The sequence below is a fragment of the Rhipicephalus sanguineus genome, chromosome 1 (assembly GCF_013339695.2).
Source record: "Rhipicephalus sanguineus isolate Rsan-2018 chromosome 1, BIME_Rsan_1.4, whole genome shotgun sequence".
Classification (NCBI taxonomy): Eukaryota; Metazoa; Arthropoda; class Arachnida; order Ixodida; family Ixodidae; genus Rhipicephalus; species Rhipicephalus sanguineus.
Window position 1 is genome coordinate 222226601 of NC_051176.1, and position 23245 is coordinate 222249845.

Consider the following 23245-nt stretch of genomic DNA (forward strand, 5'->3'; position numbering starts at 1 on the left):
AAACGCTCGGTCACGTGAGCACACAGAACAGTGACGCATTTCCGCGCGGTCTGTCGTCGTCGGGCTCATCGTCGTCTGATGGCGATGATTTTCTTGCGGCGGGGATGGAAGGAATTTTCGACGTGGAGAATCACTTCAGGTTTGACCCGCTGGCGAGGAGCGATTCGTCGGGAAGCACGTCAAAACAAAAATGGCGGCTACGACGTCATCATAACTTGTACCGGCTGCAACGGTTATGTAGGGGAAGTAGGGGGGTCACCTCGGGTCACCTCCGAGGGTGTCGAATTTACCAGGTGCGGCCTATAATGCTGAATCGCGCTCGCGAACTTCAAAATTCATATAAAATACCTTCCAAGCTTTATTTGCTGTCGATATTTTGCAGATGGTACACGCACGTACACGGGAATCGATCCAGCAGGCTATCTCGGCCGCGAAATTTTGTGTCAGTACCCCTAAAGAGAGTCTACTGTATATCGACAATGCCAGTACATCTAGCATTGTCAATATGCTAGTATACAGCTTGTTTTTGTTTTTGTTTAGGCTCACTGGATGGTCACATGGCTAAAGTTCACTGTTTTCAGTTTTCCAGCACCATTTTGGAGCAGCATGGAGCAGCACTTCCATCATATTGGCTTGTCAAGTAACCACAATTGATACTGTAGCCCGACGTCATGATAGTGTCGTGTCAGAAGGTGCGCCTTGCGAAAATTTATTTTAATGTCAAAATAAAATATTTTATCTGCATTTAATGAGCTTCACACTTTCTCAGAGCCGTCTCTGTATTCAGGAGATTTGTACGGAAGAGTAAACCCGGCTTCGAAAATTGGTATCAGTACCTGTTTAAGACACCATCCCATGGGTGACATAGGTTTCTTCACCCGTGCACTCCCATTTATCTAGTTTCAGTAATGTGTAGAGCTTCATTGGCTTTGCTAGATTGCAAAACTCACTCTAAAAGCAAGTAAGAGAAAATTCCCCGTCTCTGTGACGTCAATGGCTTGCTTACTGCCATGCTTTTGTGTTTTAGGCAAAAAACTGTAGCGCCTCATGTTGGGCAGTAAAAGGTGGCAATGGAGTATGCGACATCATTCTCCTCACTTGAGGCGCGGGCAATTTGAATTGCGCGGTGATGCAGACCCTTCAAACATAATTTTCTCTTTAACTATGCATTCTTCTTAGCATAAAATCAGCACTGGGAGGTTCTTGGATGGTATTTGACAGTGCATGTCGACTTAATATTTGCCTTTGATGTACAAAAAGAAAATATCCCTGTGATAGCTCGACACCCTGCAATACCTTCAGTCACTTTCAACATCAATAGCCCACAGCCCACTGAGGCATGACTCGCAGCATAATCTTTGCAAAAATTCAAAATAAAGCTATTGTTTCCTCCCTTTCTCATTGCAGTATTCTCACGATTTTCTACATTCCACAGCCCCAGCAAGACACCACACCTTATTGCCACCATTCCAGTGTGACAGGCGCGAGCTTTTAGAACTGGGAATGCCAATGCAACATGCAGCTGTTCAAGGGGCCCTGCAACACTTTTCCAAATAATCATCGAATGGCTTCATGAAAGGAGTTTATTGCTTCATGAATCGACTGCCGCAAAAATTTTTTAGAATCCGTCAAGTACGAGCAGTGTTACAGGGATTTGTCGCAGGTTTTAAGCGCTTTCTCTCTCCTTTCCTACCAGTGAGAGCGCAGAAAGCTACGCAGGGGGGTGATGGCAAGGGGGCAAGAAGCTGCATCTGTTCGCCAGTGCATGTCATGACCTTGAGCACTTTCTTTTTTTCTTCGAACGCCCAGCTTACTTTGTGCAATCGTGATCGAGCGTGCGGGCACACCGCGGCATCCCGTGGTGGCCATGGTAACTATGCAGCTCACGATGCTCACATCAGCAAATGGCCATGGACTTTGGGTTTATAACACAGTCATTTTAGGTTAATGGCATCATTTGTCGAGAGAAGAGTGAGCGATTCCTAGCTGACTTTGAGAATTCATTGTAAATTACAGGACACATGCGGCACTATAATGTTTGGCTGACATGTTCTCAGGAGCCTCGACTACCGATTGGCAGCATTTTCTGACCATGCTGAAAACGTGTTGCAGGGCCTCTTTAAACATCCCCATCACATAGTAAAGCTCTTCAGTGGTGAAATTGGAGCAATATGCTCAGGACTGCCTAGCAGCTACACTGTCACACCGACACTTAGCTTAATAAGTGAAATTTCAACAAAAACCTGCTTCCCTCAAGATGATGATGATGACCATCTTGATAAGGCATGACCCACTCTGGGGGATCATCCAAGAATTGCGCATCTGAACATTTAGATACTAATTTGAACCCATTATGAAGGGCGTTTATTTGAAAGATATCAGAAGCTGGCTCGGCAAAACAGTCTAGCTCCAAGAGCAGCAGTCACTATCTCGTGCCCGCCGAGCTGCTGGTCTTCGTCGTGTCCTGCACCCGTTGCATCAGTCTACATTCCCCACTACATTGGCCCTGGCGGCAGACAGGAGCCAATCTGGCAACTCAAGGTGAGGCAAGGACAAGGGGATCATAACATGGCTTCAACCGACTGACATGGACTGTCTCATGAGCTCGACAGCGTCTGCTGGTAGGAGGTGTCACGGACTCGACGAAACAGTTGACTGGTGATGTGCATTCAACAAGTGGATAAGGACTGCTATATTTCGCTGCAAATTTTTAGGAGGGTTTGGGAGTCTGGGACGGAGTTTAAAGCCACACAAATGAGCCAACAGGAAAGGCGTGAGCAGGCCTGTCCAAGTGAAAATGAATGTGCTAGATACTGGCACTCTTCAGTGCACAGAGCAAGTTCTGTGGCTGAGTGGTATTCGAAAGCATAGGGGAAATATGGGGAAATAGTGTCAAGAGTGCAAGAGGGCTCATGTATGTATAGGAGAAAGGGAAAAACCCAGTAGTCACTTCTGCAGCCATATCGTAAGCATATGTCGCAAAAAGAAGCACCAAGTCCCAACCAGCATGGTCGGAGGGGAGGCTACGTACATAGAGATCGTATCACTGAGAGTGTGGTTAAAACAGTCCATCAAACCATTAGTCTTTGAGTGATAGCTTTTAGTGGTGTGATGAATAGTACTACACTCACTGAGAAGCTCCTTAAAGGGACACTAAAGAGCAAAACGATTTTTCTCGCATTGGTAAAGTAGTCTTCCACGATACCAAAAACACCACGCTTGCTGCGAGAAGACGCTTAATAAGCGAGAAAATGTGCAAAAAGAAAATACAGGTGGCGAGGCCACCTTGGAATTCCCGCACCATTTGCCGTGACGTCACGTATTTTTGACGGCGCCTGCTTGGGCCTACGTAGTTCCTAACCGGTTAAGTCGAAGTACATTGTCCTCTGAGGGGGCCAGAGACTTGACATAACGAGTCTGTGGAAATTTCGTCGGGCCAGTGGCGCCAAAATACATTAAATGCTCTTTGAAATGTTTTACATCACGAATTACAAAGTTCGGCGCGAAATTTAAAAATGAAACTTTGAACTTGGTTTTCTCCTCTAATAATAAGCCTATGGTGGTGAAATAAACTACACAAGAGTTCTCCGAGCACACTTTATCAATCTAAACCAATTCACTGTTTCTCTTTAGTGTCCCTTTAAGCGATATTCATATGGGGGACAAATCCTCGGGGGATAAAGGCGGAGCCTAGTGATGTCAGCTCACGAGGAGAATTCTCCACAAATGCCCCCCAATCACATGGACGAGGCGAACGGAGCGGGAGACCAGTGTTACCAGACTACTCTGGTGGCTTGTACCGTGCGTTTCACCAGTTGCCAGCTGCTGACGACGAGCTGCAAACGATCAGCTGCAGACTGGACACCCACTGCCGCTCTCTGCAGGAGCAAGTGCAACAATGTGACCAAACAAGAGCCCGAAATTCCGCTATATCCCCCACCGCCAGGGGATCGTTTGCCTTGTCGGGGAAAAGGTCCCCGTGTCCCCCAAGGAGGCGCGGGGGGTGTCGCGCCCACTCACGAATCCGTGACATCGCGGTCACGTGATCCGCCATCCCCCCGTGTCCCCCGCGGATTTCTCCCTCGTGTGAATACCCCTTTAACATCTTGAGAGAGAAACACATGGCTTGGCCACTAAGCAGTTCACGTGGCACCCCGCAGCGAAGAACAAGGCTGCAAAACATGAATTGAGCAACATCACGAGCTGTAGAAGATGGCAGAATGGTGGTTTCAGCATATTGAGGGAAATGGTCCACAATCACAATACTCCACGAACTGCCAGCTTGTGTGCAAGGAAGAGGCCCATTGAGGTCTATACCAATTTGGTCAAATGGACAAGCAGGAGACTGCAACGGTTAAGGCGCGTTTACACTAGAGCGACACGACATCGATTTCAGTCTGCCGACTGTCGCCGGGAGCGTCTTTTGTCGTGTCGTTGTCCTATTTACACAGCAACTACGCCAACAGTCACTGCAACGCCGCCAAAAGTTGGCCGATCAGACAATCGGCTGACTGTTGGCGTCGTTGCAGTGTAAACAGGACGACGACACGACAAAAGACGCTCCCGGCGACAGTCGGCAGACCGAAATCGGTGTCGTGTCGCTCTAGTGTAAACGCGCCTTTATATTGGGCCAGGCATGTGAAAAGTTTTCTGCCAGTGATACTCAGTGCAAGAACGAATGTACTTGCAGAAATATTTGTACAGTAGACTCCTGTTAAACGAAAGCTGAAGGGACCAGGAAAATCTGTTTCATTTAACAGGAGTTTCGTTTACTGAGAGATGAAAAGGGGTGCAGAATTCAAGCACAAAACCAATCATGTTAGAGGCAGTTGTTCCATTTAAGCAGCAATTTCATTTAAGAGAGTTTCGTTTATTGAGAGTCTACTGTATATTCCCCACCAGTAAAACTGCTGCCAAAGTCTGTCATAGGTTTCCGAAACACCAGCATGTGCATTCTGCGGGTCTGCATGGCAGCGCATACACAAGTCAGGGCACAAATAACAAGGTACGACAACAAGCCATTCTCTACCGTTTGGCTCGTAGTTGCGTCAGTACAACATGGCGTACCGGAGGGCATGACAGACTTGCCGATGAAGTGCGTGAGATAGCCGTGGTGAGGAAGTCGCCAAGACATAGAGAGAACGTCAATCAGCCAGGCTATGCAAGAATCTTTGTACTGTTCTTAAGGCATATCATTGATATTACTCTTGCCAAATGAAATTTCAGTGAGTGAAAAAGGTGCAGCGTCAAAAAGCATGGGTGAGCGGGAAAGCATATCTGCATTGGTGTGCATGCGTCCTGAGTGGTAAATGGTGCAAATATCAAATTTCTGCAAGCATAGTGCCAAACCCTCAGAGCAGCCTGAAGGATCCTTCAATGAAGCCAGCCAATGGAGTGAATTATGGTCGGCAATAACATCAAACGGATGGCCATAAACATAAGACAAATTTTCGCAATGCCCAAACTATGGCCGACCATTCCTTTCCGGTAACTGAGTATTTGCACTTGGCTTTCATGAGGGCACAGCTCGCATAAGCGACTACGTACTCTGGAAAACAAGGCTTGCACTGAGCAATTACAACACCAAGTCCGACCCCACTGGCATCCATATGCACCTCGGTGGGAGCTGTAGGGTCGAAGTGGAATAGTAAGGGCGGTGAAGTCAGGAGACGGCGCAGTGTTGAGAAAGCATCATCACACTCCGGCATCCAACCAGAGAGGTGTCCATTGCCAGTGAGCAGCTTGATCAGTGGTGCAATTACAGAAGTGAAGTTCTTCACAAAGCGACGAAAGTACGAACACAGGCTGACGAAGCCGCGAAGGGCACTCAGGGTGGTAGGAGAGAAAACAACATTATCCAAGGAGCACAAGAATGCCTTCCACTTTAACCCATGCAAGACATTGTCCCTCATTCTCTGGAATGTTGCTCTTGCCCCGCCACGGTGGTCTAGTGGTTATAGCACTCGACTGCTGACCCGAAGGTTGCGGGATCGAATCCCAGCCGCGGCGGCTGCACTTTCGATGGAGGCGAAGATGTTTGAGACCCGTGTACTTAGATTTAGGTGCACGTTAAGGAACCTCAGGTGGTCGAAATTTCTGGAGCCCTCCACTACGGTGTCCCTCATAATCATGTCGTGGTTTTGGGACGTTAAACCCCAGATATTATTATTAAAGTTTATTATTATTGGAATGTTGCTCGTGCATAACAGAGCCCAAAGGGCATAACATTGAATGCACATAACAAATCGGGAGTTACAAAAACAATTTTAGTGTGATTAGATGGTGGCAGGGGGCCTGCCAATAACCAAACTGCAAGTTTAGTGATGAAAAGAATTTGGCACTTTGCAGACAGTCCAAGGCATCATCGATACATGGCAAAGGGTACACATCTTTGTATGTAACTTCGTTTAAAAGGATACTGAACAAAATTTTTGCCGCCGAGATTGTCAGCCAAATTGAAAAATTGGGCGCTGAAATCGATAGACAAAACTTTCATTTCACACAGAAACTAGCTGAAAATAATGAATTTAACGCGTCTTTCAAAACAGCCACATCTAGCAGCTGCACCGTGAACTAGAGGAGGTGACGTTTGGCGATGTTTCATGTACCCGAAACGGGCATGCCAACAATGCCAGTCGTCGCCCACATCTCCGAACCCACTCAACTCTCACTACGTTTCCTTGAAGCGCTACGAAAAATGCCAGCAGTGAACAATGCTCCTGAGAGCCCCTAGAGAGGGGATGGGGAGCACGTCTCAGTGCCTTTGTGGAAGGGGGAGCGAAATGTCAAGGAGTGGTGGAGAAAGCACCCTTCATCCGCTGCGGCAATATGTGACATCATGGCTCGCGAGTCGCGCTGGCATACGGTCACCGCACACTGCCAATATTAAAAAAAATAAAGCCAACTGTTCAAAAATATGCGAAATAAACTCTTGTTTATCAGAACTGTCGTGTCTTCCGAGTAGAATTTCAATGTTTTCGTCATTCTTTCTAATTTTCGTTCAGTATCCCTTTAAAGGGTGGTCATCAATGCAGAAGCAAATTGAACAGTTCTTTTCCTTGACCAGAACAAGCGATGCAGAACGGCTGGATGATGCCAGATTGAAACATTTCATTTAATGGTTGGCTGATCCCACGCCGCTCAGCAGTAAACACACGGTAAGGGCATTGTTTCAGAAGTGCTTGTGAGCCAGTGTCAATGTAATGAAGAACAGTATGCGTTCGGCCTGATGATGTCTCTTGACAATCAAAGAGCCTAAGCTGGTGCAGAAGTGCAGACAGTTTCTTGCAATGTGCCTCTCCTAATTGTCTGCCAATTGAGGGGCCAAACTTATTTAAAGGGGCCCTGCAACACTTTTCCAAGTAGCCGTGAAATGGCTTCACTAAAGGAGCTTATTGCCTCACGAGTCGACCGCCGCAAAAATTTTTAGAATACGTCCAGTCCAAGGGAAGTTACAAAGATTTGTCGCATGCTGCAATTGCTTTCTCTTCTCTCGTCCGGACCAAAGCGCTGCAAGCTAAGCAAGGAGGAATGGCACGGGGGAAGAAGGTATGTCACACGTGCCTCGTGACCTTGAGCATTTTTTTTCTTCGAACATGCGGCGTACTTTCAGTACAATCGCGTGCACGGCCAAGTGGCGGCCTCCCGCGGCGGCCGCAGTAACTACCGAGCGCGCCATGTTCAAATCAGCCAATGGCATGAAACCTGGGTCAATGACGCAGTGATCTTGAGTAAATAGCATCATCTGTGCAGAGAAGAGGAAGCAATTTTTAGCTGACTTTGAGAATTTATTGCAAATTCCAGGCCGCGTACTGCGCTATAATATTTGGCTCGCATGCTCTCAGGAGCCTCGAATACCGATCGGAAGTGTTTTCTGACCATTCTGAAAAATTGCTGCAGGGCCCCTTTAAAGCTAGGCCATTAAGCGTACAAGAATAGGTGTCAGTGCAGCAAAGTGGCAAGTTGATTGCGTCATTAAGGCCAAAGTTGAAGGAGACGTCTAATGCCTGAGCTATAACAATACACCCTACACAGAGTAGGGTTGAACGTACCGGCAGCTTATTTGTGATGAACAACATGGTAGTGCCACTGTGGATGGTGAGAATAGCAAATGGCAACATGCGATTCCTGCGACCCAGGACAGCATAGCAGGTTGCAAACAGAACTGCAGATTCAGACACAGGCACACCAGCACAGTACATGGGGACAAGGATCACACTATTGGGCAGTTTGTCGGTATCGTCAGTGACAAGCAGCTCGTCGTATGAGCTTCAGGTGACATGGAACATAATGCTGAGAATACCACTTCAGCACAGGCAGTCGATAACAGCATGATGACAAGAGAGAGAATTGCAGTCGAGGATGACATCACAAGAACAGACACGTAGCACAAGAAACTCGATTCTATACAAGACGTCTTGGATTACGACGCGGGCTGTGCATGCAGATGACGGCTGAATATGGTGTGCACTGGTAGTATGGAGAGACAATCCCGTTGTCGTCATGGTAACCTTCTTAAGCAAACAGCAAAGCTTCACATCTCTAACTGAAACAGCAGCACCAATGTCCACATGTGCAAGAGTAGAAAAACCGTCCACAAAAGCTTCAATGAAGTTTGCTGGAGAAATACGAGGACTTGCCCCTTTAGACGACGATACAGTTCATGCCTTGGAAACTGCGGAACCTAGTTTTCCACATCCGAAAGGCGAGGTCGACAGCACATAGGTGACAGTGACATCCGGGAGGAGACTGGCAGACTGTCCAGTGACAACAGCCCCTTCCTATTTTTGGTATGCTTCACCGCATAACACCTTAGAATTGCAGCGGAGCTGACTTATGCTTCCCCTTCTCCATGAGATGGCTGTAAAGCTTTTCTTGCAGTTTTTTACGACATATGGACGTGAGCATACTTTTTCTAGGCTTGCATATTTGAAGAGCAAACATACAACAGGTTGAATATGGGATATTTAAAGAGAAAACAGGTTGAATGTGGCTGCAGACTGCACGACTTATTGACAAGCTGTTGAGATCGAATTGGTGTGGCCCTTTAATTTGACCATTCTTTGCCAGGGAAAAATAAAAGGCACCTATTTCATGCAGCATCTTGTGGTAATTTATGACCCCACCCTCCCCCCTTCTGTCATGGCTAGGGGTCCCTCATCACTTCCACTAGTCCACAAGGAATCCCCGAAACATCCATGACTAAAAACCACTGGCCTATGCAATCACCAACAGAAGAAAAGGGAACTATTCTATAACTGTCCATTTCGGACACCATTGATTGGCCGAAGACTGACAAGCAGCGTGACCCTGTTTCCAGTTCTTTTTCTGCAACGTCATTTTGATCTGCACAAGGGGAGAAATTCGGCCTTGTTGGTAAGACATTAGGAAAAAATTTAGTGCGAAAACGAGAAGGGAGGACACAACACGTGCGCTATTTTCAACAAAATGGTTTATTTCAACCGAAGCACGAATATATATAGTGGTGATGCTCAAGCACTACAGTCATTTTGATGTGACGGAGCTTCCACAACTCTCAACACAAATGAGAGCAATGAAATGCACTTGAATGCAGTGAACACAGCCTCCTGTAATCTGCACTTTGTCACGCGAACCTCGGAAGCCGTGCATTAACTCCAATTCTGTGATCGCATTAGCCCTCAAATGGGGTTTAACACGGCCTCACGTTTAACGCACCTGTATGATTACATCATGACTTGCCACTTTTTGCAGCAACTGAACGCTCTCTGATGATGTCAGGCCGAAGTTGGCTTGTCCACTGGACGGATAGTTCCAGAACAGCTCCCGTGTGGGAGGCCCAACCGACAAGCCCAAGTCCAGAGGACCAGCTACAGCTGGTGAACAGGGCTAGACTTAGCCCAAGACCATGACTACGAGGAATGAGGCGGCCTCCCACCTCCGGGCATAAACAGCCTGGTCTACATAATAAAGTTTCCCACTGAATTTCACACTGAAGTTGGTTCATACGCACTATGTAGGATTAGCCAAGCGAAATATTGATTTCCTCTACATCTGCAGTGTAAACATATCACATAATCTTGTCAATGAGAATCATGCATGAGTAAACCTATGTACAAGATAGTAGTGTGTGTGTTACGTCATCCTTCTAACAACCTTATCATAGGTGATGCCAAGCACAGTTTAGATGCTGCCTCCTGCCAACTGTGCCACCATTGGTGCATTCTTAAATATGCCTGTGTGTCATGTTTACTGCCCATCATCATTTTCCTGCATGGATACGATGTTTGTATGAGCCATCTCTAATGCCTGAGGCTTCTTGTCATCATTGTAATTTATCCCTCCTATGAGCCTGTGTTTTCACGAGCGTGTCAACAAGAAATCTTTACGCGATGCAAACAATGCAAACCTCATCCAGTAAAGTATTGCTTTATACTGGCCTCTGAAATGCCTGTACAGACACCACCAATATCAGTCTGTATATTGCGCAACACCTGCCAGAAATTGTTTAAAAGTGTTGCTGAGCTATAGCTCAGTGGTTAGCACGCTCGGCTCCTAAAGGCACACTCCATATGTGGCATGGGTTAATACTCCAGCAAAGTTATCACGAAAACTTATTTTTCTTCACACTCTGGCAACGGCAAAGCCGCACAGGTGTGACACAGTGCACTCGTAATGATAAAAATCGTCATTGTCTGTCACCAATGGTGGCTGTGGTAACTATCATATTAATAGGATGTTGGGGCAGACTCAAGGCCAGGGTGTTGGAACAAAATGTTTTTCGTTTTGGTTTTAGTTTTGTTCCACCACAAAAAGTTCCGGTCCGTTTCTGTTCCAAAACGAAAAAAAAAAATGTTCCGTAACGGTTCCTAACGGTTTTTTTTAATGCAAACATTTGAAATTAAGGTAATCATAAAAACATTGGATTTGTGATGTAGTTACTTGCCCTCCTCCTAAGAAGGTGGGACAGGGGTAAAACACGTTCTTCAGAGGAGCAGAAGTAACTGTACCACGAATTCCTACGAACTAGCACAAACCAGTACACCCTTCAAAGTCGTAGTATTTATTTTCTCAAAAGTAAATTGCGATTCTTTTAGAGGGCTCAATGCTTTGTGTCAAGGGAGTGAGCATGATCTCAGAAGCGCTATTCTGATAGAAAAATCACCAGGCCTGCACGGAAGACGCAGCACAGTCACAGCGAAAGCTGGAAGAGCGGACTTTGTAGAGCCCGTTGTAGAGTCTCTTGGGGCAACTAATACAAGTACACGTGCAAGTTACCCACTACACCATAAATAATCATAATTTTTCTGATGTAGCGAAGCACCCACTATGCCATTTTCCGCCATTCATCGAAGGATCGTGGCACCCGCTACACATCTGTAAGGCATTATGTGCGCTTTGTGCTGTGGCTGATGACGATGAAGAATTATGGCTGAGACCTTTGTAACGGGTTGGAAGCATTCAACGACTGACTCATTGCGCAATTCGCATTGTATGACGCCAGGTTGTTATTTTACTCTTCTGCCACGCTATATTATATATGTTAACACGATTCCTTGCCCGACATGATGCCTGTATAGAGAATTCTTGCGAAGCAGTTACAAGCACCAGCGTGGCACTGTGGTGGAAGACTCGACTGCCACGCAGAGGGTGTGGGTTGAAATCCCATCCAATATTGGAAATTTGTTTCTCATTTCATTTTTTTCTTATTTCAAGCAATAGCGGTCACGGACACTGGCGGCGGCGGACAACTATGGCACCAAAATCAGCTGTTGTGATCTCATAACAGCTGTAGCTGCAACAAACTTCAGCGCCGACAATGCCCTGTCCATGCTTGCCTGCGTGACAGGTGCGCAAAAGTCCACTTGCGTTAATATGAACATCTCTGGTTGCCTCTGTTTTGATTTTTCGCACACTTTCAACATATCTGTGCTTTGGAATTCCTGCGTTACGTACGCGCTAATACTGTACCCTGAGATAGTCTCACATTGCATGACTTTGGTTGTTCCGGATTGCCAAGTTTTCTCGTGAACCGAAAAACAATTGAAAAAATTTCTTTTTCACGCCGAGACGAAATAACAGGTAAAGTTTCGGTTACGTTTTCATTACGGTCAAAAATAGTTTTTTTTTTTTCATTTTTGGTTGTCATTCCCAACACATTGCACAAGGCAAATCCAATTTCAAGTTTCAAACTCCTGTAATAGTAAAAAATAGGCAGCAGATAAAAGGAGTCAGGATAAAGGGGTCAACTGAACTATCAGGTAGCGTAAGCCTTCCATGCAACAAATCCAGGTGTATGCATAGCAGAAGACTTGTCCACTTTATGGAACAAGTGTGTGTGAACGCAGCCTTACAGCCTGCTTTTTTTGAACAAAGGAATTGCACCTTCATTGGCCAGAGGGGTTTAGTCTTGTGCACTCTTGCTAAAAGGACTGCTTTACTTTCAAGTATTTGAAATAATGAGCACAAGGTACTGCGAAATGCATTTAACAAAGAGTAACTTTAGTAGAGTACTAAAGATACACAGAAATCCGGCCTTGCAATATTTCCATCGTTGATTAATTTTAACAAAAAGTATTGCATTTTTTTCGTTCAGCAACATAAAATACTTGATGGAGACCAAGAACTTCAATAGTTCTGCTAAATTTATTGAAGAACAAAGCAACAGCAAGGACAAATTTCTTTCCCAACATTTTCAGCATTATCATTTTTTAAAGTACCACAGATTTTACCAAATTCTTACCACTTTTCTTTGTGCCTTAATATGAGTATTTTTCATAGTATGCAGTTTGTTACAATGATCATCTTAAATTTACTATAAGGGTGATGCATACGATCAGTAATCCTACAGGACATCTTTCCAGGTTCCATGCATGTAACAGATTATCTGAAGCCTTTTGCTGCTTGCATCTTGCAATGCAAGTTGCACAGACATTCCTCTATTTACCGCTGAAACACGGGGCCATCTGACATTAATGGGTGCATTGCTCATGAAACCTTGGGCCACAGATAACAAGAGGGCAGGCCAAAATCTGGTGCCTCTATCATTCAGTGCATGAAATGCAGTGGCAGAGGACTGCACATTGAAATGCGGGCACATTTCTGGTACTCGAAAGAATAGTAGAGGAAGCTCAGATTCAACACAATATTGTGGATATTCATATAATGCAAATTAATTTAAAGTATTCATACAACTAGTAAATCACATAGTATGGCTGCTTGAAGGTACGCAATTTTCAGCAATGACAGGACATCGAATAGTGTATATTAGCTAAGCATTTATTACCCATGTGGCTGGCAGCACTTGATGGGTGCAGACCTCTCACGTCACTCCCATCCATGCTGCTACAGCTCATTCCTGGACAGAAAATCAATAACAACTGAAGTAGCAAGGGGGACCTTACACATCAAATTAAAAAAAAAGCTAGATTTTATTTGAAAATCAAGATGTGTAAAGAGTGACTGATAGCATTCGCACAAGCACATGTCGAGAGATTCACAGCACGAGATGGCATTACAAATTACACGTATGTCAGCGAATCACCACACATAGATGTCTATGGCAATGTACCACTTCGTCATCCGCGCAAAAAAGAAACTAGAAGGCCTGCAGACACTAGTGTCACTGAAGCTACTTAATTGGCGAACACACTGCCACGCATCTGAAAGTGCTAATGTTACTGCCACTAATTCACTTTACTGCTGCTTGTAAACACTCACTGCTGTAATCTCACTTCAGAAAAAAAAAAAAAAGTCCCTTAAACTTCGGAAATACACTGCTAGCACCAAGCTAGGGGAAGTGCTAGTAACTGGGACGAATTAGGACACAAGATATCGGTTAACTTAGCATGCAAATGTCCATAATTCTGAAAAATGCAGCGAGCTTTATGCGTGCATTCGGGAGGCAGAATGCGTGTTCGCTCCGTTATGTACTCACCTTGATGCATTCCCAAGACCAAGTTGGCGTCCATCTCTGCAGGTGTTGGAACAATAACGGGTATTTTACTAAGAGCTTTTTTGTATAAACGAAAATGCAGTGTCCTAGCGTCGCGCTGACAGACGAACATCGAAGCACATCCAAAAATTGCGCGCAAATTTCGCAAATGCTCCCCCCCCCCCCCCCACCCCACCTCCAGTACAAACTGTTTACGCACTACTCATATGCAGCGGTAGTTCGCGCGTTTGTATGCACTCTTGGTTCTGGTTCAAAGTTTTCCCGCACTGCCGCCGAACAATAAAAAACTCGCGCGGTTAGCATGGTACTTTCGCTGCTTTTTAATCAAGGGAAACACATTACAGAGGGTGACACGCCAAATTTAATTGTGCATAGCCAACGTGGAATGAAAAACAGGCGGACATGTCAAAACTAAAGGTTTGAAAGAGGCGTTTAAAAACAGTTCATAATGTCACTGAAGTCCTTTTATAAGAAAACATCGTTATTGCGGACGCCATGTTTTCATCTTTGTGCGAAATATTCGAATAGGTTTCCAACCTGGCGAAACGCGTCCTTTACGTAACGCTACTTTGTGCAAACAAAACGCACCGCATTATTTCTTTTTTTCTTTATGCTTGTGTGCGCGCGAACACATCATTTGCAATAGACGCTCGGCGCGGTCGGGAAAAAACAGCCGCAGATTAAACATGGGCGAGGGGGTTCGTTTACTGTGAAAAGCTTACCTTGGCGCAGTTTTTGTAGTGGGGATGCTCGACGTAGGTTGCACGAGCAAGTGTTATCTAGCTATCAGCACACCATCATGTAGTCATGGGATACCCATTTTATGGGCAAACACGCGCAAAAGACGAACATCCAGCGCTCTCGTTAAAACGTCAAAACACTCCATTTGTTTATGCCAGTGTTGCCAGTAACTGAATGCAATTTCCCGCTATAGGTGGCCATCTTGCTTTTGCGCATTCAAATAGCATATCAAATCAGCTGTATAGAAAGCGCCTTTATTCGTACGTTAAGCGGCTCAGACTTGCATATATCTACATTTTTATCAAGAAACGAACTGCGGCCGCAATCTGTGGCCGCTTGCTAAATGTGTCGAAGCTCGAACCCTCAACCTCCGTAATACGCAATAAATTGAACCTTCCAAAGCATGCAGGTTGACCTCTAAGGTATACAAAAACTCGAACCCCAAACCTTCCTAGTGAGTAGGGCATCGGAGCCATGACCCCCATTGCAAAAAGGGACTCGAACCCTGAACCTTCCAAGGATGAAGTGGACCGAACCCTTGACCTATGGCTTGATCCTTCGACCTTCTGAACAAGAACGGTATAGAACCCTTGAATTCAGAAGCGTACAGGAACTCGAACCCCAAATCTTCCAAGTGTGTAGGGCATCGATCCTTCAACATCTGAAGTATGTAGTGACTAAACCATGGCCGTGCCCAGGAATTTTTTTCGGGGGGTGTTTGTGTTTAGAATGGCCAAGTTTGGCAACTCGTGGTCGCTGTGAAGGCATGCAAATTTTGACTATCACCCGAAAAAGTTAAAGAATGAAAAAATTTTAGGGGGTGTCAGAACCCCCTTAACCCCCCTTTAGTTACGGCGCTGACTTAAACCCCCCCAACCTTTCAAGTGCATAGGATATCAAACGCTTACCCTCTGACCTACAAATGCTTGCGCATCCATTAACAATTGCCTCAAAATTTCTGCTATTTTTATGGGAGCAATTTAAATTACTTGCACAAGCTTGTTAGAAGGCTAATTCATGCATATATATCCTTTTGAACATATCACCATTCAGAAAATGTTCTAGTTGCCCAAGATGGAATGGGAGTAATTTGTAGCATTGCTTGGCCAAGTGACAAAATCACTTACTGACTTGATTCAGAGAGACCAATGTTTTCTTTCATTTATCAGTCTACTGCATGACAAATTGTACGTACAGTGACAAAGCGTGAAATCTCTTCATCGGGAACTTAAAGGTCACTTTCAGTTGTGCAGAGCTCCCAGCTGATACCTTTTACTACTAGCATCAGAGTCCTTTGATACTTTTTTAAGAAAATTATCAAAGGGCTCTGTTAGCATTTTGCACATTATATGAAAGTTATATGCACTTTTGCGCAGGCTATAACTGCAATGACTCATATTTCCTCAGATGTGTAGCAACATTGTAAACTCACAAGGCCAGTACAAATGCCATAAATGTAGATGTTCACATGTAGAAAAGTGCTTTGTGGCCTATACCATGCAATTATTGCTAAATAAAAAACAGTACTAGGAGTGTTCCGAAATTGACCCTATAGCTTCCCATATTAGCATGTTGCACACCTAGTTTTTTTTTTTCCCGGAAAATAATGCACTTACCTTGCAAGTTATTTAGGGTCTCATTTTGATTTTCTAGCATTAAGAAAAACATGCACACTTACCAAAGGCACAACACAAAGCTGCTATCTTCCCTTTTTCAAAATAGATGGCACTCAAGGATAAAAGTGTGATTCCTCCTAAGCTCCAACATGTAAGAAAGATATTTTGTACTAACAAGTTTAAAGGAGTACTGAAAAAAAAAAATTGTACATCTTGCTTTTCTGTTGCAATAAGTAGCTGACGACCCACTTATCATGGCTAGAAACTTAGTGGGCTCAAGCGTGTGATGGTTAATTTTTTGGAGGCGGTTTTATAGTGCCCATTCGCAGTTTTGGTTTCAAAGAGCGTCGAAAGAGGCAGCACCCAGAATGGTTTTTGTGTAAACATAGCTGGCTACATGAGCACACAAAGCCGCGTTCACATGGGCACCATGCGGACAACTCTTTTGAGCGAAGGCTCCCTGGGTGCTGCTATAATTCCCTCTGGGATGTTGCAAACATGTGTGAACCCTCAAAAATGCACTGCTGAGGCAAGGACAACAGCCTTTGTACTCCCGTGCAAGTCTGTCCCCTCTTTCCGTTGAAAAGGCCTGCTAGGAGAGAGCGCTCGCAAGGATCGTGGCAGCCAACACAAACTCGTGATGCAGGAGGCGGTTGGTTGTTTACACAAAAACCAAAGGCACATTTCGCGTGCAGTGGCACGACACATACTTTAAATTTGATTTTAAATATGTTCTAGGCTATATTATCCATTGATATTTCGTACATTATGTGTGTGTGTGTGTCATCACAAATCTATCCCACAAGTTATCTCACCTTTCACCTTCAAAATTTTGTCAGCACTCCTTTAATAATATTTAAAATTCCCTATTTCACCATCACATTACATGAGACCAGCTGGTGATCATATGGCACTACAAACTAGTACCAATGTTCTGAGGATGCATCACTCTTATGAAACCCAGCGCAGCAACTGCGTGCGCCTGTCCATGGCGATGCCTGGAAGGCACGCACTATACCACTGCGAATGCGTGCCGCTGTTCAGGTTTTATTTGACGCCGATAGTACTGTGTACAGGACATAGGTCGGCTAAACAGGAGGAGCTCACCCAGACCCACTCAATATATTCTGCTCCGAGGGCTCACTCGGACCCAGACTCACCAACATTTTCCTCAACCAGATTCACTCGGACTCAGACTTTAACTAAAGTTTTTCTCAAATGGACTCAAGCTCACCAACATATTACTCAGCTGGACACATTGCTTGACTTGAGTCTGAGCGAGTCGACTCATGAGTCCATGAGCATAAAACTAGCTTTTCCCGATGTTGGTATCAATGCTCTTTAATGCAAATATCTCACATAATCGGTGCCCTATGATATGCCTTTTGATCTTATACCTTCCAATACGAGTTATCAGTAATCCAGTAAGGACATTTTTATGAAACACCAGACTCACACTAGATATTTTATCAAGAAGTTTCCGTTAAAGAGTTTGCGGGGATCATGGCACCATTTTCAAGCACACGAGCGCCACCAACGGACGCGCAAGCGCTCATGGGAAAAGTGTGTACGCCGCAGCAGCCGCCGCGACGAGCGCGCGGGCCTCGCGCTGTCGCTTTGCGCTTGCGCCGTGCCAGGACATCTTAGACGCAGTGAATTTGGCAAGGTGCAACATGTGACTGCGCACTTCAGTCACTAACTTCAGTGTTTAGCTGCGACGGCCTCTCGAAGATTTCCATCTGTCCCACTGTTGGACCAGCTGAGCGGCTCAGAAGCGGCACCTTTTACTTATTTTTTTTTTTGCGCCGGTGCGCTTTACGGCATAAATGAAAAAAAAAAAAACACAACTCGGTTGCCTCTGAAGTGCAGGAGCGGTGTATGATTCGCAGATGCATTTAATTGGAATCAACGTATATCGACATCGTGTAGTCAGCATTTGGGGAAATGAGATACATTCACTGCGTCACTCGCACCGTATATGTAAAGAACGATAAGTGCCTACTAACCTTCGTTGGTACTATAAGTACAAGTTGGAATAGTACTTATAACAAAGGAAGAAAAAAGCAGTACGCAGAAGAAAACGCACAAACCATCTAGCACTCACCCACAACTGAAAGTTTATTAAAAAACAAAGCATATATACAAAAATGGGGGTGCATTGCGCATGTAATAAGGAGGCACAAATAGTCAAACAACCAAGGCGCGTGTTCACGGTCGATTAATAAAGTTGAATTCCTTGTGTTTTAATGACTGAGAAGGTTGACTGACACATCGTGTCGCGTTATTTGTGACATGATATGCCTCCAAAATTTCTCGCGTTGTCTGATTAGGTTGATGGTACAAAATTACTGTGCTTTCGAAGATGGGATTACATTTGCATTACTGACATAGCGATGTAACATGACATGGCTCCATTAAATGAATTTCGACGCTCGCTGAGGCGCATGTTAATACATCGACCAGTCTGGCCAATGTACATGTGGACATAAGAAAGAGAAATTTGTGGTGAACTCCTACACAATTGACAAAATAATTGGCATGCCTCTGACCGCATTTTGATTTGCCCCCTGCAGAACCCTGCGAAATTAATGCGAATAAGCTTATTTGGGGCGGCAAACACAACCTTCACCCCCACATCGCTTCCCTAAATTCTTCAGGCCATGCGACTTCTTATAAATATGTGGAATAACTGCAATATTTCTAGTTTCTTCATAATTCACGCATGGAGGACGTCCGTATTAATCTTTCTTTGCCATGAGAACCGATTTTCGCAAACCGATGCAACGATACGCAGGATATCCCGCCTCTTTAAGGCGATCACTTTGCAGCTGGAAACTATTGCTCATCCTATGTGCGCAAGCTTTTTTCCAATGCCGTGCGTAACCATGACATCACGATTCCTCGTTTAACAATATTCTAATGTGACGACGCGAAATTAAACACCGATTTCGCTGAACGCGGACTATACTGCCCGCAGACATGATCCGCAGTGAAACTTTAAGGGATGTATCAAGACACTGCCAATTATCAGAGTAAGGCATCTCGCAAGTGAATTCTAGTCCCATCCCTTTTCCTTTTTCTTTAAACACGTTTAGAATGTGCTCACTTCTTTGTGCATCGCGTGACTTGTCAATTAAAATCAAATAATCATCTTATACCTGAACACCGTAACACCTCTACAGTTTGGTTAAAACCGGTCACAAGCCGCTATGGCATTAAATTCCATAGCGGCTTGTGAACAAGTAATCATTGAATAAATACGAATTCGGTGTTCCAGCTCACATTGCTCACAATAGCACGTTTTGACTGCATGTAACGGCACGTGATAACTCGCATGCCGCATAACTGCTACATCCTGTATACATCCGCTCGGTAACACCTACACTGACTGCATCATTCCTTTCGCATTTCATGCGTAGAGATACATGCAGGTGCGTTCAGACGTGTAGTATTTAGGATTTAATAATAGTCAGCCATCAGCAACGCGTTTTTTGTTTGGTGCTCCCACGGCGCCAACGAGCAGCGAGCGACGGAACAGCCGGCGGGCTCGCCGTACACACTTTTCCCATAGTGCTTCGCGCGCCCGCAGGGGGTTCTGGGATTGCTTGAAAATGGTCTATTCACGTCGCTGACCAATAAATATTGAGGTGGCACATGAACATGAGCGCATCGAGATATACGTGAATAGACTTGAGTATGAACGTAAGCTGATATAAGGCTGACGGTAATGCTGAAGTTGAGTAGATAGGACAACAGGTCAGCAATAAAAGGCGGAGCTCACTCGGACTCACTCAAGAAATATATTTTGCGCTTAGGGCTCACTCGAACTCAGACTCACCAATATTTTCCTCAACCGGACTCACTGGACTCAGACTCACTAAAAATTTCCTGAACCGGACTCACTTGGATTCAAGCTCACCAAAATATTACTCACCCGGACTCACATTCACGGGTCGATCTAAGTCTGAGTGAGTCGACTCACGAGTGAGTTTGCCGACCTATGGTGCATGATATACATCACTGCAGCAATGTACATGGTCCCCAGAAGCAGCAGAGTTCAAACATAACTATGGTGTAGGGATTTACTCATCCCAACCTTCTGGGCCTCCTGCTTTCACATGTCACTTACACCTACATCCAAAAATATAATGGTGACATTAGCTGCCCATGCTGAATTCCATGAACGCTATGCAACATCACACAGTACTTTACAACCCATTCCGTGCGACACAGATGCCCATGTTTCAAGTTGATGCAGTATAAAATCATACATCGCCATTGTGACTAAATACCAGTTAAGAATTTAAAAAAAAATGGTACTGCAACACATTTAGCCCATGGTAAGGAAAGGTTTGCGATCTGTGCACAATGCTGCCATGAACTTGCGAAGTTGAATATAATTCCATTGCATACAGTCGGTAGCCAACAATTTTGCATAAAAGATGGCTCTCTTAGCTTGGTTCTTAGTGATGTCTGAATTTTATGAAGGACCCTGTCTCACTGAAAAGCCACATACAATGGAGTGTTGTACCTGTTGAAGAGCAGAACTGTCAACCTAACATAGGCACTTCAGCAGAAGCACCACAGGAGTCACCTTTAGTTTCTTTAAACGTTTTTTCCTTTACTCATGTAGCTTTTCAGACCCCACTACTATGTCCCCATGTACCATACTGCAGATCTGTGCATTAACCCATATATGCCAGCCATTGCAGCCACTGGACAATTGTCTGAAATCACAAATTAATTACAAGAAAGATTTCACACATGCATGCATGTCCCTCAGTCTCCTCACAAGCAGCAGGTAACGAGCCTTGCCTATCCTCGCACAACTCTTTTCTTGTTCTCTGGCAACTGTCCTACACCAACTGTGAAAGGTTCACAAGTGCAATGCAAGAACAAAAAGTAGTGCAACAGGCAAGACATTGCTCTCAAGGCTGCCTAAAGAAGGAACAGAGGAGTGTTCCTTCTTTTGGCCAGCTTGGCTGTCTTTTCCTTTGTGTTGTTTCACTGTACAAGTTCAATGTCAAACCAATTTGCCCACACCTCAACACTACTTTTAGAAAGTAATATTAGGTGTTTAGCAGCATACAGTACCAAGAAGTCAATCGTGAAATCGCTTTGTTTCTGCTACATAAAGTCTAACGAATTGGTATTACTGTAGCCCCAGTTTGTGTTTAGTGCAAACAGTAGTGATCCATGCTTCCCATTTCATTATGTATATTATGACTCTAAAAGCAGTCATAACTTTATTAATGTGAAGTTTCATTAGTCAGCATATATTTCAATATATCCTTTCAATTTACAAAGGTCATATACTGCAGAAAGCCAGTTAAGATCGGAAAATAAAAAAGCTCATTGCATCAAAGAGATGCACAAATTGTTTTTCTAGGTGTGAACCATCAGCTCTAAAAAATGTATTATAGCACAGTGATAAATCTTAAATGCTGGCATCATGCTAATCTGCCGCTAATAAATGGAACCCGCCTGTCCCTTTCACCAGCATCACAGCATCATTTAAGCTAGAGGGAAAAGGTTCACTTTCTGGCCACAGCGGTCACGTTTCGATAGGGACGAAATGTAAGGACACCCATGCACTTAGATATAGATGCACATTAAAGAACCTCAGGTGGTGAAAATTAATTCGGAGGCCCCCCAATACAGTGCACCTAATAATAACAGTTCTGGCATGAAAACCTCAGAAATTAACATCATAACTTACAAAAATGTCACCCTCCCGTTTGCTTTTCGGAAATTTAAAAGTAGCACTAGTTTTCCCCAAGAAGATGAGTTTGCACAAGCACAAATGTAGTTCCGAGTGTGATGCCACTAACCTATGGCAGTTTTTCTTTTCTGTCATAAGGAAATGTTGCAAGGCAAATGAAGATTTATGAAATGTATGAACCATACATTGCAAACGACAGTATGTATGTCAGGCGATGGTACAGGAAGTTCATAGCTGGGCCGGTATATTGTAGCCATGCCTTTTGTAGCGACCGCGAGTGGTGATTGATAAGACTAGCATAGAATAAAGATTAACGCATTGCCACAAAATACCAGCCCTGGCCTATGCAATGTGAAGGATCAACTCCATACTGGCCAGCCAAGACTTGTTACAGCACAACTGACAAAAATGGGATGCCAAGCAAGTGAAAGAAACAACTGACACTTCAAAATTTTTGTCCCAGACATGTCACTCCCTGCTCCAACAAGAACATCGCAATCCCTAGCAGGGCAATGTTTTGTCATCAATGCTGTTGTTCAGGCAGTGGCAAAATCCTGGTCACTGGCAGCAAATTAGCATGACACCAAGACACAACACTTAGTGATTTCGCTATTACAAAATCTTAAGGATGTTCCACAGCTGAAAAAACAGCCCGTGCATCAATATGACAAAATAAACATTTCTTTATGTTCGACATTCATTTAATAATTGATAAGAGCTTACTTTCGGGATTCCCCGAGAAATGAACAAAACTAATGTGGCTTGTTGCCATACTACTACCACAAACAGTGTGGACCTCCCAAGACAAAATTTCCTTTTTGGCCGCAAAAACTTGTATCACCTTCACACGACAAACTTCACTAAAAAGTCTGGACATAGTTGTTTTTTTGCGCATTATGGCATCACGAGGCAGTGACAGAGCAGTTGGAATTTATAGCTGAAAGAGCTACATACTTGTTTAGCATTGATAGAACCTGCAATTTCCAATAAGGCTTGAAAACAGGCCATGCATGCAAGACGAATAGCTCATGAGAAAACTTTCACTACCTAAAATTCTGCAAGTGGGCTTCTCCACAGAGTATAATGTTTACACAATGCCACCTCAGCTTTCAGGAAAGGTGGCAAGATGCCATTATGTCAAAACTGTCATGTTTTGTATTTCAGCATAAGGGCAGTAAATATTCACAATTCTGCATTGCTGAACACATCATGTGGATTTAACCAAATGTGACC

The 23245-nt window shown here is 44.4% G+C and overlaps 1 protein-coding gene across 1 annotated transcript in view; it reads right to left on the bottom strand.

The window, feature by feature from the left end:
• Nucleotides 1–14860, bottom strand: part of LOC119372780 (tigger transposable element-derived protein 3) — a 46643-nt gene extending 31783 nt beyond the window's left edge. The window contains exons 1-3 of the mRNA XM_037643156.2: nucleotides 14656–14860; nucleotides 13916–13951; nucleotides 13265–13336 (exon numbers count right to left, since the gene is read on the bottom strand). Of these exons, the coding sequence (XP_037499084.2) occupies nucleotides 13265–13336; nucleotides 13916–13949 (106 nt within the window). The 5' untranslated portion in view covers nucleotides 13950–13951; nucleotides 14656–14860. The remainder of the gene's footprint in view (nucleotides 1–13264; nucleotides 13337–13915; nucleotides 13952–14655) is intronic.
• Nucleotides 14861–23245: the final 8385 nt, after the last annotated feature.